Source organism: Biomphalaria glabrata, chromosome 2 (assembly GCF_947242115.1).
Source record: "Biomphalaria glabrata chromosome 2, xgBioGlab47.1, whole genome shotgun sequence".
NCBI lineage: Eukaryota > Metazoa > Mollusca > Gastropoda > Planorbidae > Biomphalaria > Biomphalaria glabrata.
The window spans coordinates 9,128,003-9,146,684 of record NC_074712.1 but is presented as its reverse complement, the minus strand read 5'-3'; the positions used below and the strand labels follow the sequence as shown (position 1 = coordinate 9,146,684).

The 18,682-nt window shown below is 37.6% G+C and overlaps 1 protein-coding gene across 1 annotated transcript in view; it reads right to left on the bottom strand.

Moving 5' to 3' along the window:
• Nucleotides 1-18,682, bottom strand: part of LOC106054705 (protein bicaudal C homolog 1-A-like) — a 100,849-nt gene that overhangs the window by 62,877 nt on the left and 19,290 nt on the right. The window contains exon 2 of the mRNA XM_056019015.1: nucleotides 7,927-7,976. Within this exon, the coding sequence (XP_055874990.1) occupies nucleotides 7,927-7,976 (50 nt within the window). The remainder of the gene's footprint in view (nucleotides 1-7,926; nucleotides 7,977-18,682) is intronic.

Here is an 18,682-nt window from a genome sequence, read left to right as displayed (position 1 = left end):
GCACTTCCCCTGACAAAACCATTCATTTCTAAACATCGGGCATTTCCTGCATTCTAAAAATGAATTTCAAAACAAACAAAGTTTGAAAACAAAGAAAGTGAACGAGTAACAAATCCAGTAGATCTATGTCCATGTGGAACCATCTCCAGCCCAAGAGACCTGTCAGAGTTTACAAACTCAAGTGGTTCAAAAGTTCTTTCAACTTTCCACAGCCGACTCTCCGGCCATGATGTATTGCCAAAGTTAACTGTGTATCTAAGTCTGTGTCAGGACAAGAGAACTAGATGCCGGGGATCACTTATTCACTTCCACAATGTTACTCAGTATTTTAGAAAGAAAAAAAAAAACTGGAGTGGCATCACTTGAAAGAGTTTGATCAGACAAAAGACCCGGATCTTGGCTTGTCTCCTTTTGTAACCTGTGAATTCAATACTTGAACATTATAGACAAAACCATTGTTCGTCGGAATAATCTATAAAGTATTGGTGCTAGTGAGACCTAATATTGTCTATTTTGTCTTGATATTTAACATTCTGTACATAACGGAATTTCATTATCGTTGTCCAATTTAAAAGTGTAAAAAGGAGTTAAAGAATTTTCTACCCCAAAAGCATCGCCCATTGTTTTATTACGAATGCATATTGTAATATAGTATACCTCAGCAATCAATCGTTCAATATTGCGTAACTTTTTTAAGTTCGTCCACAAAACAGATGTCCACATTTTCTAAACTTCGTTTGACAGTGAGCTCTTCATCAACTAGATGCGAATTGAACCTATTCTACACTATTACTCTGGCAACATTTCCAGCAGATTACAATGGAACGATACCGTTGGAAGAGATTGCTCGAATCCGTAGCCACTAGACCTCGAGAGGATGCGGCTTATCGTCTCTCGTAAAGTGCTCACGCAGTAGGGCTCCGCAGGGTCAATATAACGGGGATGTTGAATCGCGGTACACTGTCATTATCTACACTGCAGGGTGCTTTTTGTCTGTTATTTTTTTTTATGAAAATCTTCTAACAACAAAAACGCCAGGGAAGGATGCTGGAAGTTGTTCAACCTGTTGTGCGCCCTGCGGTGTCGTTCAATTATTGTTTTGTTTTTTCGCAATGTCATGTGCTGGGTGGATCAGCTTCATGGAAAACACTACCGTACATCACCTGTATAGACGTATAGAGTATATCGTCCAGCGGTAATCAATTAGAGAAACGGAGGCTTCTATTTCAAAATGATAGCAGTGACATTTCTGAACGATAGAACTCAATGTTTTCAACATGACATACAATAAAATATATAATACACAATATAGAAAGTTTAAAAGAGGATACTATTAGACTGGTGCAAAAGGGGCGTCAAATAAGTAGCTACAAAAAAAAAGGAGAAAGAGAGGGGGCGGTAAATAACTAGCGAAAAATAAAATGTGGCTAACACCTAGCTAGAAAAAAAAAGAGAGTTTAAAAAAAAAAAAGAAATCTAATTTTGATCCTTTGGTTCGAATGTCGTGCTGAGTAGACTTCTATTCCACTTGTTTTAACAAGAAACTCCTGAAGACTACGCACTTAACAAAGATGGCACTCAAGTGATGCTCGGTGTTAGATAGTGGAGGATGTATTATTCCGCTGATTCCACACCGTTTCAACTATTTTTTCCCCCGACCGCTGATTCCCGGAAGAGACGATCCAACAAGAAATAACGTCTAGGTCGCAAAGAATCGCAAGAGGAAATCGTTTTGCGGGAAATTGTTTCCGGTTCCATGGCGAATACTTTACGCAAATTACATCAAGCAAGAAGGATAACGCTATCTCAAATAACAATAAGAAGAAGATTTCTACAACGACGACATAAAAAATTTAAAAAGTACTTTTAAACAAAAAAGGCTTGGCTGAGGAGAAGAACCGCAAAATCAATACCCACATATATCAATACTGCAAGGCTTAACTTTTTTTCTATATAATAAAAATTTAATTAATGTAACTACTAATTGATTAATTAATTGGTTAATTTTTGTATTGATTCATGTATTGTCAGATACTGAATACCTGTGCGAGATTTCTACTTGAGCCGAGTAGTGGAGAAGTGGAGAGAAAAAACGTGTACAAAATGTGGTACCACACAGAGTAAGTTAATATAAGCTTTGTAAATGGGGTTATGTGAGTATCAGGTGTGAGGGTCCCTGGGCTGAGCTTGAGTTTGTTCACATTCCCCCCCCCTCTTGACTTCATATCTTATCTTATATAATACAGGCGTTACATAAAAAAATAAGATGATTACGTCCTACGCGTCATGCATCTAGTCATGCATGTTATCCAATGACTTGAATTCTGCCAAGTCATTGTTTACTCTGACTGGCCCAGGCAACCCAGTTGTACACATTTTTCCTAGCTTATGGAACGAGGAATGTGCCTTTATCTTTGTATCTTTCTGTGTATTTTATTAGATTTTGTTTCTGTATTTGAAGATTATGGCATTACAAATGTTTCAGCTTTTGTTTCTGATCTCTTAATATCATCCATCTAGGGTACTGCTTTAGTAACACTAGTTTTCTTGGGTATCAATGGAACCGAAATATTCTCACCCGTAGTAAAATACAACGTGCTAAAATGTTGTTGTTGTTTTGTTTTTTTTTGTACAATAGACATAGACGTTTTGTTAATGCCAACACTTTAAATTCACCAGATCAATGTAAATTGCAAAAGTGCATACTGCTTCATTTTTATACACCCTCTAGATTTAAAAAGAAGCTCCAATCATTCCTGATGTCATCTTGTGGTCATCTACACACATAATTCCCCAAACTCCACTAGATTTAGTGAGACGCTCCACACGTTTCTAAGTCATTTTGTAGTCATCCAGTCAACACGTGTCCCTGAACAATAAAAAACTTTTTTGTTTCACACACCTTGATTAGAAGATGACTATTTGAACAAATAAGGTGAGTGGCAGATATTGATGAAAGGGGAGAATGGGGAAATATATATGAGAGAGAGAAGGAGAGAAAGGGGAGGAAAAAGAGAGCGAGAAAGAGAGGCTGAGAGGGTGAAAGTAAAAGAGACAGAGCGAGAGAGAGAGGCTGAAAGTAAAAGAGACAGAGCAAGAGAGAGAGGCTGAAAGTAAAAGAGACAGAGCGAGAGAGAGAGAGAGAGAGAGAGAGAGAGAGGCTGAAAGTAAAAGAGACAGAGCAAGAGAGAGAGAGAGAGAGAGAGGCTGAGAGGCTGAAAGTAAAAGAGACAGAGCACGATAAAGAGAGGCTGAAAGTAAAAGAGACAGAGCAAGAGAGAGAGAGAGAGAGAGGCTGAGAGGGTGAAAGTAAAAGAGACAGAGCGAGAGAGAGAGGCTGAAAGTAAAAGAGATAGAGCAAGAGAGAGAGAGAGAGAGAGAGAGGCTGAGAGGGTGAAAGTAAAAGAGACAGATCGAGAGAGAGAGGCTGAAAGTAAAAGAGACAGAGCAAGAGCGAGAAAGAGAGGCTGAGAGGGTGAAAGTAAAAGAGACAGAGCGAGAGAGAGAGGCTGAAAGTAAAAGAGACAGAGCAAGAGAGAGAGAGAGAGGCTGAGAGGGTGAAAGTAAAAGAGACAGAGCGAGAGAGAGAGGCTGAAAGTAAAAGAAAAAGAGCAAGAGAGAGAGAGAGAGAGAGAGAGAGGCTGAGAGGGTGAAAGTAAAAGAGACAGAGCGAGAGAGAGAGGCTGAAAGTAAAAGAGACAGAGCAAGAGAGAGAGAGAGAGAGAGAGAGGGTGAAAGTAAAAGAGACAGAGCGAGAGAGAGAGGCTGAAAGTAAAAGAGACAGAGCAAGAGCGAGAAAGAGAGGCTGAGATGGTGAAAGTAAAAGAGACAGAGCGAGAGAGAGAGGCTGAAAGTAAAAGAGACAGAGCAAGAGCGAGAAAGAGAGGCTGAGAGGGTGAAAGTAAAAGAGACAGAGCGAGAGAGAGAGGCTGAAAGTAAAAGAGACAGAGCAAGAGAGAGAGAGAGAGAGAGAGAGGCTGAGAGGGTGAAAGTAAAAGAGACAGAGCGAGAGAGAGAGGCTGAAAGTAAAAGAGACAGAGCAAGAGAGAGAGAGAGAGAGAGAGAGAGAGAAAGAGAGGCTGAGAGGGTGAAAGTAAAAGAGACAGAGCGAGAGAGAGAGGCTGAAAGTAAAAGAGACAGAGCAAGAGAGAGAGGCTGAAAGTAAAAGAGACAGAGCGAGAGAGAGAGGCTGAAAGTAAAAGAGACAGAGCAAGAGAGAGAGAGAGAGAGAGAGGCTGAGAGGCTGAAAGTAAAAGAGACAGAGCACGAGAGGCTGAAAGTAAAAGAGACAGAGTAAGAGAGAGAGAGAGAGAGAGAGAGAGGCTGAGAGGCTGAAAGTAAAAGAGACAGAGCACGAGAGGCTGAAAGTAAAAGAGACAGAGTAAGAGAGAGAGAGAGAGAGAAAGAGAGAGGCTGAGAGGGTGAAAGTAAAAGAGACAGAGCGAGAGAGAGAGGCTGAAAGTAAAAGAGACAGAGCGAGAGAGAGAGGCTGAAAGTAAAAGAGACAGAGCAAGAGAGAGAGAGAGAGAGAGAGGCTGAGAGGGTGAAAGTAAAAGAGACAGAGCGAGAGAGAGAGGCTGAAAGTAAAAGAGACAGAGCAAGAGAGAGAGGCTGAAAGTAAAAGAGACAGAGTGAGAGAGAGAGGCTGAAAGTAAAAGAGACAGAGCAAGAGAGAGAGGCTGAAAGTAAAAGAGACAGAGCGAGAGAGAGAGGCTGAAAGTAAAAGAGACAGAGCGAGAGAGAGAGGCTGAAAGTAAAAGAGACAGAGCGAGAGAGAGAGGCTGAAAGTAAAAGAGACAGAGCAAGAGAGAGAGGCTGAAAGTAAAAGAGACAGAGCGAGAGAGAGAGGCTGAAAGTAAAAGAGACAGCGAGAGAGAGAGGCTGAAAGTAAAAGAGACAGAGCGAGAGAGAGAGGCTGAGAGGCTGAAAGTAAAAGAGACAGAGCGAGAGAGAGAGGCTGAAAGTAAAAGAGACAGAGCAAGAGAGAGAGGCTGAAAGTAAAAGAGACAGAGCGAGAGAGAGAGGCTGAAAGTAAAAGAGACAGAGCGAGAGAGAGAGAGAGAGGCTGGGAGGGTGAAAGTAAAAGAGACAGAGCGAGAGATAGAGAAAAAAAGCAGATTCAAAATTTGATATAAAATAAATGTAAATACAAAAGTGTGTGCGTGTGTGAGAGATAGAGAGAGAAATAGAGAGAGAGAGAGAGAGATAGAGAGAAATAGAGAGGATAGGAATATGTCAATGACGGAAAACAGAGACACAGCTTGAAAGACAGCAAGTATGGGGTGAGTCTGTTAAAAGCTGCACTTACGTAAGAAATCACAGAAACTAGACTTATCAAAGACTAACAGGGAGGAAGAACGTTTGGGAGGGGGAGGGGCATACTTAAAGTGGCACTCATGTGCTCGCCCAGGTGAAAAGCGGGTTGGTTTGGGGGGGGGGGGAGCGCAGCACCATCGAACAGCAGCTGTCCAATTAATCAAATATGTTGCACTTTTTTTTTCCAAACTACCTCCAAAGAAGTCTAATGCCACTTGCAGCCCAGCCTACACATACACAAACACATACACCAACAGATCAGATTCTAACTGTACCCAATACAGCACGGTGTGTGTGTGCGCGCGTGCGTGTGTGTGGACATGTTTACATTTCTCTGTTGTGGGTAATGATATTTGCTCTAACCTTGAGAATGACCCTGGCGCTCGCGGTGAGTCATTTCAAATGTCAAAGTTTTCCGATAAACTTAATAAACTCGGCGATCAGACGTCGGGCTGACATCTCCCAACTTTAAAAGTGCACTTACTCGCATAAAACTAATTAACAAAACTATACAGGTCTGTGTGAAAATTTAAGTTACGAAACAACTTTTTTACTTTTTATTAAATTTGTGTGTGATCTAAGATAAGGAGCCGGGGGGGAGGGGGGCAGGAGGAGGGGAGCTGAATGCTGGATGGGATCTAGAAAGGGGGGAGGGGCGGGAGCGGAACTCCAGAGATCATCGTCTTACAAGTTGTGCATTACACAAAACAAAACATTTTAACTATAGAAAACCAAAATATACATTCACACCAGACTCACTCATAATTTACATGCAAAAAGTTTATTTCAGATAGTTGCTATTTAATGATGTGATTGCCAGGGGAACAAAAGAGTTTTTGTGTCTCTTTGTCTTTGTTATCGTTGTCTTGTATCTCTTTTATGATGGTAAAATAACAAAATCCTGACCCAAAGGGTGACTTTTTATTTCTAGAATCTTTTTAGCTTTTTTATGGACGTTTGTCTCAAACAGCTGCCCAAATGGTTTTGTTTTTTTTTTGCCAATGACTTTACCAGCAGCATTTAGGATTCTATGAAGTGCCTTTTATCTCCCTCGATTGTGTGATTGTGTACTATGTTCCAAGTCCAAGCCTCACACCAAATGTGCGTAACAAAAAGGCTTTAAAAGAGAGGATGTGGGCTAAAGTCAAAATAAAGTGTGAGAACCATTGCTTTAAAAAAAAAGGGGGGGGGGAGGGGTGTATAGAAACATCCTGACTGATGCTAATGAAACCAGTATTAAAATACATTCGGTAAAATACGATGTAGACACAGGAGGAACGGCGAGTAATTAAAAATTATAAATAGATTTGACCTCCCCATTCAGCCCCCTCTCTTCCCGTCTCCTCACCTGTTTTCCTCCTCAGGTTCGACTAATTAAATCTCATGAACAAAACGTGAGTTCACATTAAGAACTTGTTGGTAAAACCAAAACCAGAGATTCCGAAATGAAAAAAAAAAAAAAAAGGGAAGGAGGGTGGCAAACCTTGTTACAACTGAGTTATCACTTTAGCTATCTCACCCTGCAAACCCCCCCCCCCCCCCACTTGATAACCCGACCTTGAGAGCCAAGTCAGAATGTACAGGCCTGGAGTTTATCACTGCTTTGACTTATCGGACGGTGGCCCCTGGCGGCTAATTCCGTTGACCTGGTCGCCGCCGAGGCGAGAAGACTGGGTTCTACGTCTTGACGTTCCGGTGAAGTTGTAAACAACATTGACAAATTAGACAAATCAACATGGGGGGAAAAGAGTTGTGAACTATACAAACTACAAGGAGGACTATCAGGGTTTCTCAAAGTGTGCTTTGGACCACCATTGATCTCACACATCATTGCCTGGGACTAGAACAACTGCGGTTCGCGGCCGACACTAGACTGAAGTCACTTAATTAAGTGATCCTTACGACTCAGAGGCTTATGTCTCAGATGTTTTATCAGAATTGAAGATGTTTACATCGTTGCCAAACCTCCTGTAGGACGGAGGGGGTAGCGGAGGGCAGGGTTCGAACCCGGGACCATCGAGACGACAGCCCAGACTTACTAAATAAAAGACTAACGTTTCTTCTATGTTAGGGTTAAGGTTACGGTAGTCTGGTTGTTACATGCATTGTTGTCTTGCGCTTACGGTGAATGAAATAAAGGGAGAGAATTTGTTTTAAAAGCTTTGTTTCTGTTTTAGTTTCTATGTTTTGTTGGTATTTCTACTTCTAAAATTACCAGTCTAATAATCAATCCAATTATTTATCAAATTATTACTGCCACTGGTATGCAAACACTTTTTTTTTTTTTAACATGAGACAAGTAAGATAATTATTGAAATTAAAGTTTTGTTTTTTTTCAGAAACCAATTCAGACACTGACTCTACATACCACTTCTATCTCCATCCCCACCCCACCCCCACCGCACACCATCCTACCCTCACCGCCATACTATATATGACTGGCACAGATATAAGTATCCATAATTATCAATTGTATTATTTTTAATTCAAAGCAGATTTTATTCATCACACTAGAACTATGTACCCTGGTCTATATGATTATTAATTTACCGCCAATGATGATTTACAATATTAGTATTACTGTACGACAGATGGGATTTCTGTACTCACCCTTTGAAAAAACTCCTCCGCGCCTTCGTCTGTGTCATCGTTTGACGGAACTGTGCAAAAGAAGAAAGAGAACAGTAAGCGTACATCTCAGTAAAACACAATATTCTCATTTTAGTTTTCAATCTAATGCACACAGCTGTAGGAACAAAATCTGTCCCAGACAAGCTTAAATTCTATAAATTTCTTTTAGCCAGCAGTGCAGCCAGGATTATATATTTTAACCAAGATCTTGTGTTTGATTGCTTGTTTTTCTCACAGAAATGGTTAAATATGTCGGGTTTAGTCCCAGACAAATAATTGTACACGCTATTTCTTCCACAACCATTCTCGGATCAAGTTGAAACCTTAAACAATTATTTATTGTACCTAACAAAAAAATGAATCTATTAAAAAAAAATTAGTCAAAGCCCTGCTTTCAAGCAATAATTTGTGTCGTTAATTTTGTGTCCAAAATGTCTTAATTTCTAGCGGCCATAAGTTAACTCTTACCAAAGAGATTTCTCCTGCTAATAAATCTATATCCCCCACCCAGTGTAAAGTGTGAGAAAGGTGAGCAGAGTTGTTCAGGGTCACGCGCCCGTCTATTTCCTTTGGATGACGTCAACACGCCGGGCCAAACACTGGCAGTTATTTTCACAGTAAACTGACCCCCCTGCCACTGGGTGCCTGGAAGAAACAGTCAATGAAACCCAAGCTGCGGACACAGGAGCATTGAGCAGAAGGAAAATATTGGATCCTTCTGCCAAGTGGCTAGTGAGAGAGAAGAGTGCAACATACATCCAACAGTACAAAGAACTTGTCTGTACACAAGTGTAAACCAAAATATAGGTGACAGGTGAAGAACGTCCTAAGGAGTCAACTGCTCACAATCCCGTAGGATATTCCAGCTCACAATCAGAAAAGAGTATCAACACTCATCTATCTTCATCATTTTAAAAACTATGTCAATTATTCTATAATATATAATATTTCAAGAGCAAAACCTGTAGACTAACACGAGCTTGCCAGAGTTTTTGAGATAAAGAAAACATCCAGCTTCCTCCAAAATGATTTTAGGGTGATACATTCCCACCAAAGGTTTAGATAATAGTGAACAAATAGATGCTATCTTACTAGATTTTTCTAAGGCTTTTGACAAAGTTCACCACCATAGTTTGCTTAAAAAATTAAAATATTTCGGCATTAATGGTCCAATGCATCAGTGGATTTTCTGATAGGGAGAGAACAAACTGTAATAATAAATGGCTCTAAATCAACACCGATAACAGTAAACTCAGGTGTACCTCAAGGAACAGTCTTGGGTCCACTACTATTTTTAATTTACATAAATGATTTACCAAATTGCATTACTTCAGGAACAAAAGTCAGATTATTTGCAGACGATTGCATAATATATAGAACAATAAAAACAACACAAGACACAGATATTTTACAAAGAGAATTAGATGAATTACAGAAATGGGAATCAAATTGGAGCATGTCTTTCCACCCAGAAAAATGTCAGTTGTTAAGAGTAACAAAAAAACTAAAACAAATTAATTCCACTTATCTTATTCATGGCAAACCAGTAACACAGACTAAAAACGCAAAATATCTAGGTGTTATAATAAATGAAAAACTGTCATGAAATCCACATATTGATGAAACTACAAAAAATCAAACAAAGCATTAGGATTTATTAAAAGAAATTTCTATAAATCAAATAAGAACATAAAACTAAAATGTTATTTAACCTTGGTTAGGCCAATAATTGAATATGCATCCTCTGTTTGGGACCCCTCAACTCAAGAAAACATTAACAAACTGGAACAGACACAAAATAGAGCAGTGAGATTCATAACAAACAAATATCCACATTTGACAAGAGTAACACCTTTAGTAAAATCACTAAATTTAAAAAGCCTTCAGGACAGAATGCTCAAAAGTAAAGTAGCAATCATACATAAAACACTGAACCATAATCTTCAAATACAAAAACAAAATTTAATAAAATACTCTGAAAGACACAAAGATAAAGGCACATTCCTCGTCCCATATGCTAGGACAAATTTGTACAAACACTCCTTCTTCCCTAGTGCTATTAGAGCATGGAATGGGTTGCCTGAGCTAGCCAGGAAAACCAGTGACTTGGCTGAATTTAAGTCATTGGTTAATATGCATGACTAAATGCATGACGCGTAGGACGTAATCATCTTCTTTTTTGAAGTAACGTCTGTAATTATAAAGATAAGATAAGATAAACACTTGTTTCTCAATTTGAATATAAAACGGAAAAGATAATGCTGGAAATGGAATGGGAATAAGAAAGTGAACAAATCAATTTCTTCGATGGAAAACTAATCAAAGCAAGGAGCAATGTGTATAGAACATACACCGAGTCAATGACGATGAGGTCTCAGTGCAAAGGACAACTCTACATGTGCTAACATACTACGTTAAACAAAGGTTCTATCAGCGACATCTTTTCAAGCAGCCATATCAGACGAACAGTTATCACCCATCTTACTAGCTCAGTACGCACAGAATTTTGTAGCTCCTATTTCATTGAATAATCCATCCATCCCTGTGGCACTACAGCCCATGGAGGACCTGGCCTGCCTCCTCAGATCTTTCCATTCAGGCCCCTGCGCTTTTCGTCTCCATGCCCTAATTCTTAACTGTTGTAGATCTGCCTCGATATCGTCAAGCCATCGTACTCGAGGTTTGCCTTTTGGTTTTCGATGTCTTTCTATCTTTGCTCCTCTGTTCTCTGACATTCTTTCGAGATGACCTGCTCAGCGAAATCTGTTGTTTTTTTAAATATCAGTCACCATGGAGGGCTCTTTATAAAACGGGTTCGTCTCTTGGTTAGTGCGCGTCCTCCATCCGTTTTTGATTTGCTGGTCTACACACGAAAAGAAAGTTTTGAAGTGCTGGACTATTCAACAAAATAAAGGTTGTAGTTTAATCAGTGTAACTACAATAAGAATAATAAGGCTTGTCTTCGAGTCCGAAGATCAGTGAGGAATGCAGTATTTCCCGTGGCTGCGCAGCCCCAGCTATGACCTACACATTTTGCCACACCCATATAGGAATACAAGCAATATAAAAAGTGCATAGACACATACTTTCCATTTCTTTATTTTATTTGACGCGACACTAGAGGAACTATTTTTTAAACAAAGAAAGTGAGTTGGCTGATAGTATTACTTGCTACAAGTGCTAATCCAATCAGTGCAAGTCTGTAACAAGAAAAAGATAAAACATGTGCATCTAATTTTATACTCAATTTGTCCTTGTCAAAGATACAGTGACTCAGTGTGGCTTGAGAATTAGCCAATTAAAAAGAGAGAAGGCTGGGATGCACTATGTTCCAATACAGTGTTTCCCAAAGTGGGGTACGCGTACCCCCGGGGATACAGGAAGACTTTGGAGAGGGTACGCTTTGTACCTCATTAACTATGCTTATTTTTTGTTTTAAATCTCATTTACTGTGTTCTGTTAATAAATTAAAGTGTGGTGGGGGAAGGGCGAGGGGTACCCTATATTACAAAAATTATAAAAGGGGTACACATAGGTCAAAAGTTTAGGAAATACTGTTCTAATATATCACTTCGACACATAATATGTATGTTCTGATTATTGAAACGTTAGAAGTGGCTGGCCCTTTGAATGGATACAAAATCTAATCAAAGACTTATGGATCTCTTCTTTGAAATCCAAACTACAGTTTCTTAGCTAAGTAGCTCTCTAAGCCGAGCAACATTCAACCTGGTCCAGAACGGAACGTGCTCATGAGGGAAGGAGACCTGTGTCACGTGTCCTTTATTTGTGACAGAATCCCGACTTCGTATCTGGGTAGCCAATGGCTTTAAACATGTATGGTTTTATATACGTGTGTCTGGCAACTGCATGTATTTCCCCCCTAGAAAAACATAGTCTAGAATCTAGGTGATGGTAGGGTCTTCATTGTAGACTATGAATAAGTCAGTTCTATAGTATGTTTATATCAGCTGATCCAGTCAGCTTGGCTAGCACTTATAGGCCAACACTTTTCTGTTTATATTGTGCACAACCTTTAATAATGCACGGAAATGTTCCAGGAATATGTCCGCAAACAATTTTAAAATTATTGTTTGTAACATTTATTTTTTAAGACTATTTTTTTGTTCGTTTGTGTTTTATTAATCAAAATGGGGGGGGGGGCGCTATATGGCACGAACGGCTTCCCAACTGAGAGCTTAAACTCAAATCTCTTCCACCTCTGATGCTTTAAGGAAATTTGTACCTGCTATTTCTCAAACTTTCCATTCTCAGATCAAGTTGAAACTTTGCACCATTATTCATCGTCGGGTGCCAATTATTAATTACGAAACTCTTTTTTTTAGAGGCGAATAGCCGTTCTTAGTTTTGTTTGGTCGTTCTGTCCTTCCCTTTGAAATCACAAAAACTAGAATACAAAGTGAATACCCGATTTCAGGATATTTTTAGATCTTGCAAAGTTCTGGCGCAACGGCTACTTTTTGTTTTCCGAAAATGGACCGTTTAGTTTTTAAAATTATATATGCTAGCAGTAGTTGTTTTTTTTTATATATAAAATACACATTTTTGCATCTATTCACTAATTTATTAATAAAAAAGTAAAAACAGGGGAGGCTACAGTTAAAGAAAGTTATATTTCAGTTCATTTTATAACATCTATTGAAACTTTTTTGTTCTTTTCTTTAAAAAAAATACAAAAATGAAGTGTATTCTGTTATATAAGCAACTAACATTTTAAGATAATGTTTACTTTTGTTGATGATCATTCAATAACATCAGTTAGTCCAGGCGATAGCTTCATAACAATTAGTTTATTGAAAACATAGAATAAATATGGATATTAACAACTTTGTAATAATGGACATACACATATTCTAGAACCGTGTGGTGTCATGTGGTCAATACAATACCAAAGAATACAATACAATAATATCGGCAACACGTACACATCTCTTCTTTTTAGTATGGGCGGAGATGGGGTTGTGGTTGTTGATTGTTTCAAGTTCATTGCTTCTGATATTCATGCTGAAAACATTGAAACCTGCCTTTTTACTTATACCACTTCGGGGGGCCGATTCTGAGCATTTTATAAGCATGAAAGTTGAGCTACCAAAAAACAATAGAGACAAATTTTCCAATCGCACACATTGTTAGTTTAGATCTATTAACAATTAATGACATGACTGATTAAAAAAATAATTGATGCGATGTGTGTTTATGTCGATACAATAACAACGTAACTTTTGGTCTTTCAAAACTTGACATAGAGATCGGCTCTAACTTGACCTATAGAATTTATGAGAAGAACAATAGATAAACAAGATTACAAAGAGAGTTTGTGTTACACAAACTCAGAGGCGGCCCCCGTCGAAGTCGGATCCCTGTCGGATCTGCATATTCGCAAATAATATTCAAGAGGTGATTTAATTTTGATGTAAAATGTTTTACACGTTTCGGATGTTCCTTCAGAGTTGAAGATAATTACTTCCTAGTCCAAACCTCCCGCAGGACGACGGGGGATGGGAGCGGGCAGGGTTTGAACCCTGGGCCATCCATAAATCTGAACGACAGTCCAGCGCGCAAACCGCACGACCAGGCAGCCATCCGATGGTCAAAAGTAATAATGTTTCAAAGATTCATTTGCCGTAAATTTAAATTTAAATTTAATAAAAAAATAGAAGATTAGTTTTAGTATATTAAAACATTACAATATTGATCAAAACGTTTGGAAATGAAAATCTACACTTTTTTTTTACACTTTAAGTTTAGAAATTGAAATTCTACATCTTAATCTAGTCTATTTTAGTCTAAACTAGATCTAGAAATTCTAGATCTAGACTCTAAAATAATTTTAATTAGAATATAAATCCAGATCTAGATATACTGTAATAAAAATCTAGATCTAGTTTAAAAAATCTAGATTAGATCTAAATCAAGATATCATTCCTTTTTTAAACGCGAGTCACATAACGAGGCTTAATAAACATTACTATACCGAGTTCTTTTTTCATTTCATTTGAAGAATTAATTCCATATAACGTCAGAGGGAAAAAAAACACTACGTCACACGGCCTAGCTAGACTAAAAATCGCCTTCATCTATAAGAGCCATTTATCGAGTGTTCATAGACTTTGGTGCACCGAGTGCGTTCTTTAAGCATTTCATTTAAAGAATTCATTCCATATGACGTCAAAGGAAAAAAAAAACACTACGTCACACGGCCTAGCTAGACTAAAAATCACCTTTATCTATAAGAGCCATTTATCGAGTGTTCATAGACTTTGGTGCACCGAGTGCGTTCTTTAAGCATTTCATTTAAAGAATTCATTCCATATGACGTCAAAGGAAAAAAAAACACTACGTCACACGGCTTAGTTAGACTAAAATATGTTTTCATTAATACAAGCAATTTTTTCGAGGGTTAATAGACATTGGTGCACCGAGTGCGTTCTTTTAGCATTTCATTTAAAGAATTCATTCCATGTGACGTCAAAGGGAAAAAAAAAACACTACGTCACACGGCTTAGTTAGACTAAAATATGTTTTCATTAATACAAGCAATTTTTTCGAGGGTTAATAGACATTGGTGCACCGAGTGCGTTCTTTTAACATTACATTTAAAGAGTCCATTCATATGACGTCAAAGAAAAAAAATTCCATTACCTCACAATAGGCTAGTACCGGTACCATAAAAAAAAATTTCTTTATTTACACGAGATATTTAACGAGGGTTCATAGACATTGGTGCACTGAGTTCTAATAGATATTATTTAAAAAGGATCAAAGCCACATTGTTTTTGCGTTTTGTCTGTCAGTCGGTCTGTCCGTTATCTTGATATAAAAAAAACAACTAAAAGTTATTAAAAATTGATTAACCTTTATTTTACGTTTCAAAACATCGCAATAATTTTTAGGTATGAACACAATTGAAAAGTTTATATAATAGATTGTTCCGGATGTTTGTATAAATAGTAAAAGAAAAAGAGAATTTCAGATAAATGTAATACCGTTAATTAAATTTTTTGGATGGTCTCGTATAAAAATTAGATGTACTACAGCCACGTGGAGAGATTTTCATACCTTACTTTGGTGTTTGGATTCTGTTTTCCTTAAAAATCGGAACATAATATTAACGATAATTAGATTTTTTAATGTTTTAGGTAGAAAGTTAAATGTACTGTAAGAGAGTAGTGAGTTAAAATATTTTTCATAAAAATCCGTAAAAACATTATTTCGTAAATGAGAAGATTATTTGTTTATTAATTAGAAGAGGGAGTTCAAACAATTATTTGGCGTTAGTAGATCTTTAAATAAATTCGGAAATTTCTGGCGACGATTTGTAAGAAACAAAATCCGGAACTTTCTTTATCGATTACAAAACTTCTATGTTATGTTTTACAAGAAAATTAAATGTCTAAAAAGTAATTTTCAGTAATCAATTCTAGTAAATTACTTTTTTTAAAAGCCTTATGCGATTTCAAACAATCATTAGGCATAATTCATGTTTTATAAAACAATATCCGGAACATTTTTACAATTAATGAAATATAAGTCAGTATAGAGATTATGATTTAGCATTAATATGCTATTTACATAAAAAACGGAACAATATATTATTGATAATGTGTTTTTGCAACGTTTAAGCATGGAAATGGAATGTAATATAAGTTAGAAGAGCAAACAAACATTTGTTGGCGTTGATTAGTTTTGCACAAAAAAATCCGGAACAATCAATTTTAGATACTTAAAACTATTGAGATGTTATGGGAGGAACATTAAAGGGTAAATCAGATTTTCAATAGCTTTTAGAGTTCTAGTTTTTTAAATCTAATCGTGACGGACAGACCGACCAACAGACAAAACGCACAAAAATAAGCTTCTTTTATTCGGATGGGGGCACTAAACAAAAAATAAATAAAATCTGATTTTTTAAAAAAGTTTAAGGAATTGGTTTAGCACCTGATCATGTTGCGACGTTACGCTACTGCACGAAAATCGCTGCATAAAAAGTCCATTTAAAAAAATGTGCGTGATATTTACATAAAAAGTGCATTATTAGCCTTTATAAACAAACAGAAATGTTTTCTTTTAATTTTAGCAACTAGTTGACCAGAAAAAACGTCTTTAACTATTATTTATATTTGTTGTAAACATTTCCTGTACATTTTTAAAATATATTTGACTTAGTGATACTAAAAATACACAAAAATTGTCCATCTTTGTTAGCATGTTGTAACATTGCCTCCCTTACATTTACGTAATTGTTTTAGAATTGGTGTATTTTTATGAAAAAATCGCTTGCATAATTAATTTTATAAATTAAACGGTTTGCTTTTAGAAAACCAAAAGTAGCCGTTGCACCTAAACTTTTCAAGCCGGATTTAATGATGAAATAATATTTTTCATATCTCTTCTAGTTTTCGAGATCTGAGTGTGACAGACGGACAGACGGACAGACGGACAGACGGACAGACGGACAGACGGACATTTTGCACAAACCTAATAGCGGCTTTTTCCCCTTACGGGGGCCGCTAAAAAACAATAGATACCAATATGTACAGCCCATAAAGGAGCCGCTCATATGATAGTAGCAGTTTAATTTCGTACACAGAATACCGAGCCAACATCTTAGATGTTTATAACTGGATTAAGCTACAATGTAACAGTAAGGGGGGAAAATACTTTTTTTTTTAAATTTGAAAGAAAGAACAGATTGGGGAAAAAAAAGTAATTTATTTTCATCCATTATCTCAAGACCACAAACTGCTAGGTGTTCATAAACAAGTTGGACAAAAAAAAACGTTTTTAGATCAAAACGTATTCTGCTTGTAATTCTAACCGACCCCCCCCCCTTTCTCTAAGATGAAAAAGAAGCCGTGTGAGAAAGAAGGACTGCAAATAGCATTGATTTTTTTTTTACTTTCCACAATAAAACTAGACAACCTTTCTGTAAGTTTCAGCAGAGAGACTTGAAATATCATCGCTCTGTCTGTGTGTGAGCGCCAGTCTGCGTGTTTATTTTTCTTTTTTTTATTATTATTATTGCTTTTTCTTCCCGATGATAAATATAGAATGAGCACCGGAAGCCTTGTTTACTCATTAAGCCATTAATAGCAGGACTAGGGGGTGCTGCGCAGTTGCACGTAGGAGGTAGATGGTACAACTGACCAGGTAGACGTACACATAATAAATACTATGTGTTTACTTCAGACGAGGGCAAGGTGGGATGGTCGAGCCATGAACCGAGAGGGGGGCGAGATCGAACTCTTAATGACAAGAGGTGGCTGGAATTCACTAATGAAGTTCGAGTGTCTAGAATCGAAGCGATAACGTCAGACATCTTAGGATTGTGTTAAGTAAAAAATAAATACAATACCAGTTCCGTTTACCTTGAGAAACAGTATTTGATATACATTTATATACATATACATAATATTGTGTAACATACTTTATATTTCCTAACAATAAGACGCAAAGACTAAAAGCAAACTTGTTTTTCATCGAGCAACATTTCCAACATGTCTATGAACCGACGCTTCTCTTTACTTATTGCTATAGTACCATCAATATGGACATGAATATTAGTATTAATTTTAGTATCGTATTCTGTTTAGTACCATTATGATGGGCCTGTACCTTCGTTACCGCACAAGAGTCGTAATTTCTTTTAAATTCGATTTGTAGAAATGATATTGTAGATTGACGAGACGATAGATTGTGACGTTGTTTTCACCGAAACTTTGGGCAATTCAGTAATAAGAGTGAGGCCAGAGTTTAAGATATTGTTTCAAATGTAAAATGAATTCAAATAATACGTGAGAAATGCAATATGACTGCCAGAACAGAGATGAACTAGCTCGTCCACGAACTACTCCCTTCCATTCCCCCCCCCCCCAAAATGAACGTCTGTCTAGCTGAGAATATTTAGCGACAGAAATGTTTTTCTACATCTATATCTCATGATCTTATAGTGTAAAGTCTCGAACGTGATTTCTCTATGTTACATGGGTATCATGTTCGATGATGGTATAAACTAGTCTAACGATTTCTTGAGAAGAAACAAAAAAAAAAGTCTGTTGGAGAACGTACGGTTCTCACGCTCCCTCCAAGCAGCCAATACAAATCACGTTTAGATCAAGATTTCTCAAACAACTGTTTCCGTCACTGTTTTACAAGACAGACACTAGGCACAGTGCTAAACAACAAGTACAGTAGTAAATAAATACCACGTGACCAGGCGGTGAATGGGGGGGAAAACACGAAAGAATGAGAAGCTCTACGTTTACTTCCCTTCCTCCTCTTTCTTCCAGCTCCAGACACGCCCCTGCACCACTCTTGTTTTCATTCACTAACCACCTTAATGAGAGATAAACGGGGGAGAGGGGAGGGCAAGAATGAGATAAGCGCGTTTACATCAGAAGCATTCATCGTCTGATCTCATATACCTGGGGCCAAACGTAGTCCTTTCTTTTAGGAAGGATTTTTTTCTTTAAATACCTCACCAACAAAAACATCATTGCATTAAGATAATGATGACGAGTCACATCTGAGTTGTTTCCCTTCATCACTCTCCAGGACATAGGACTGGCAACTTAGATTTAATAATACAATTCTAATGTGTATTTCTTTAGTCTCTACCTTCAAAACTCGGCAATCAATAGTCACTCTCACTAAGCAAACCTGTATCAGTCACAATAAGTACTGGAAACAGAATGTTCCAAGTCTAGTGGACAAG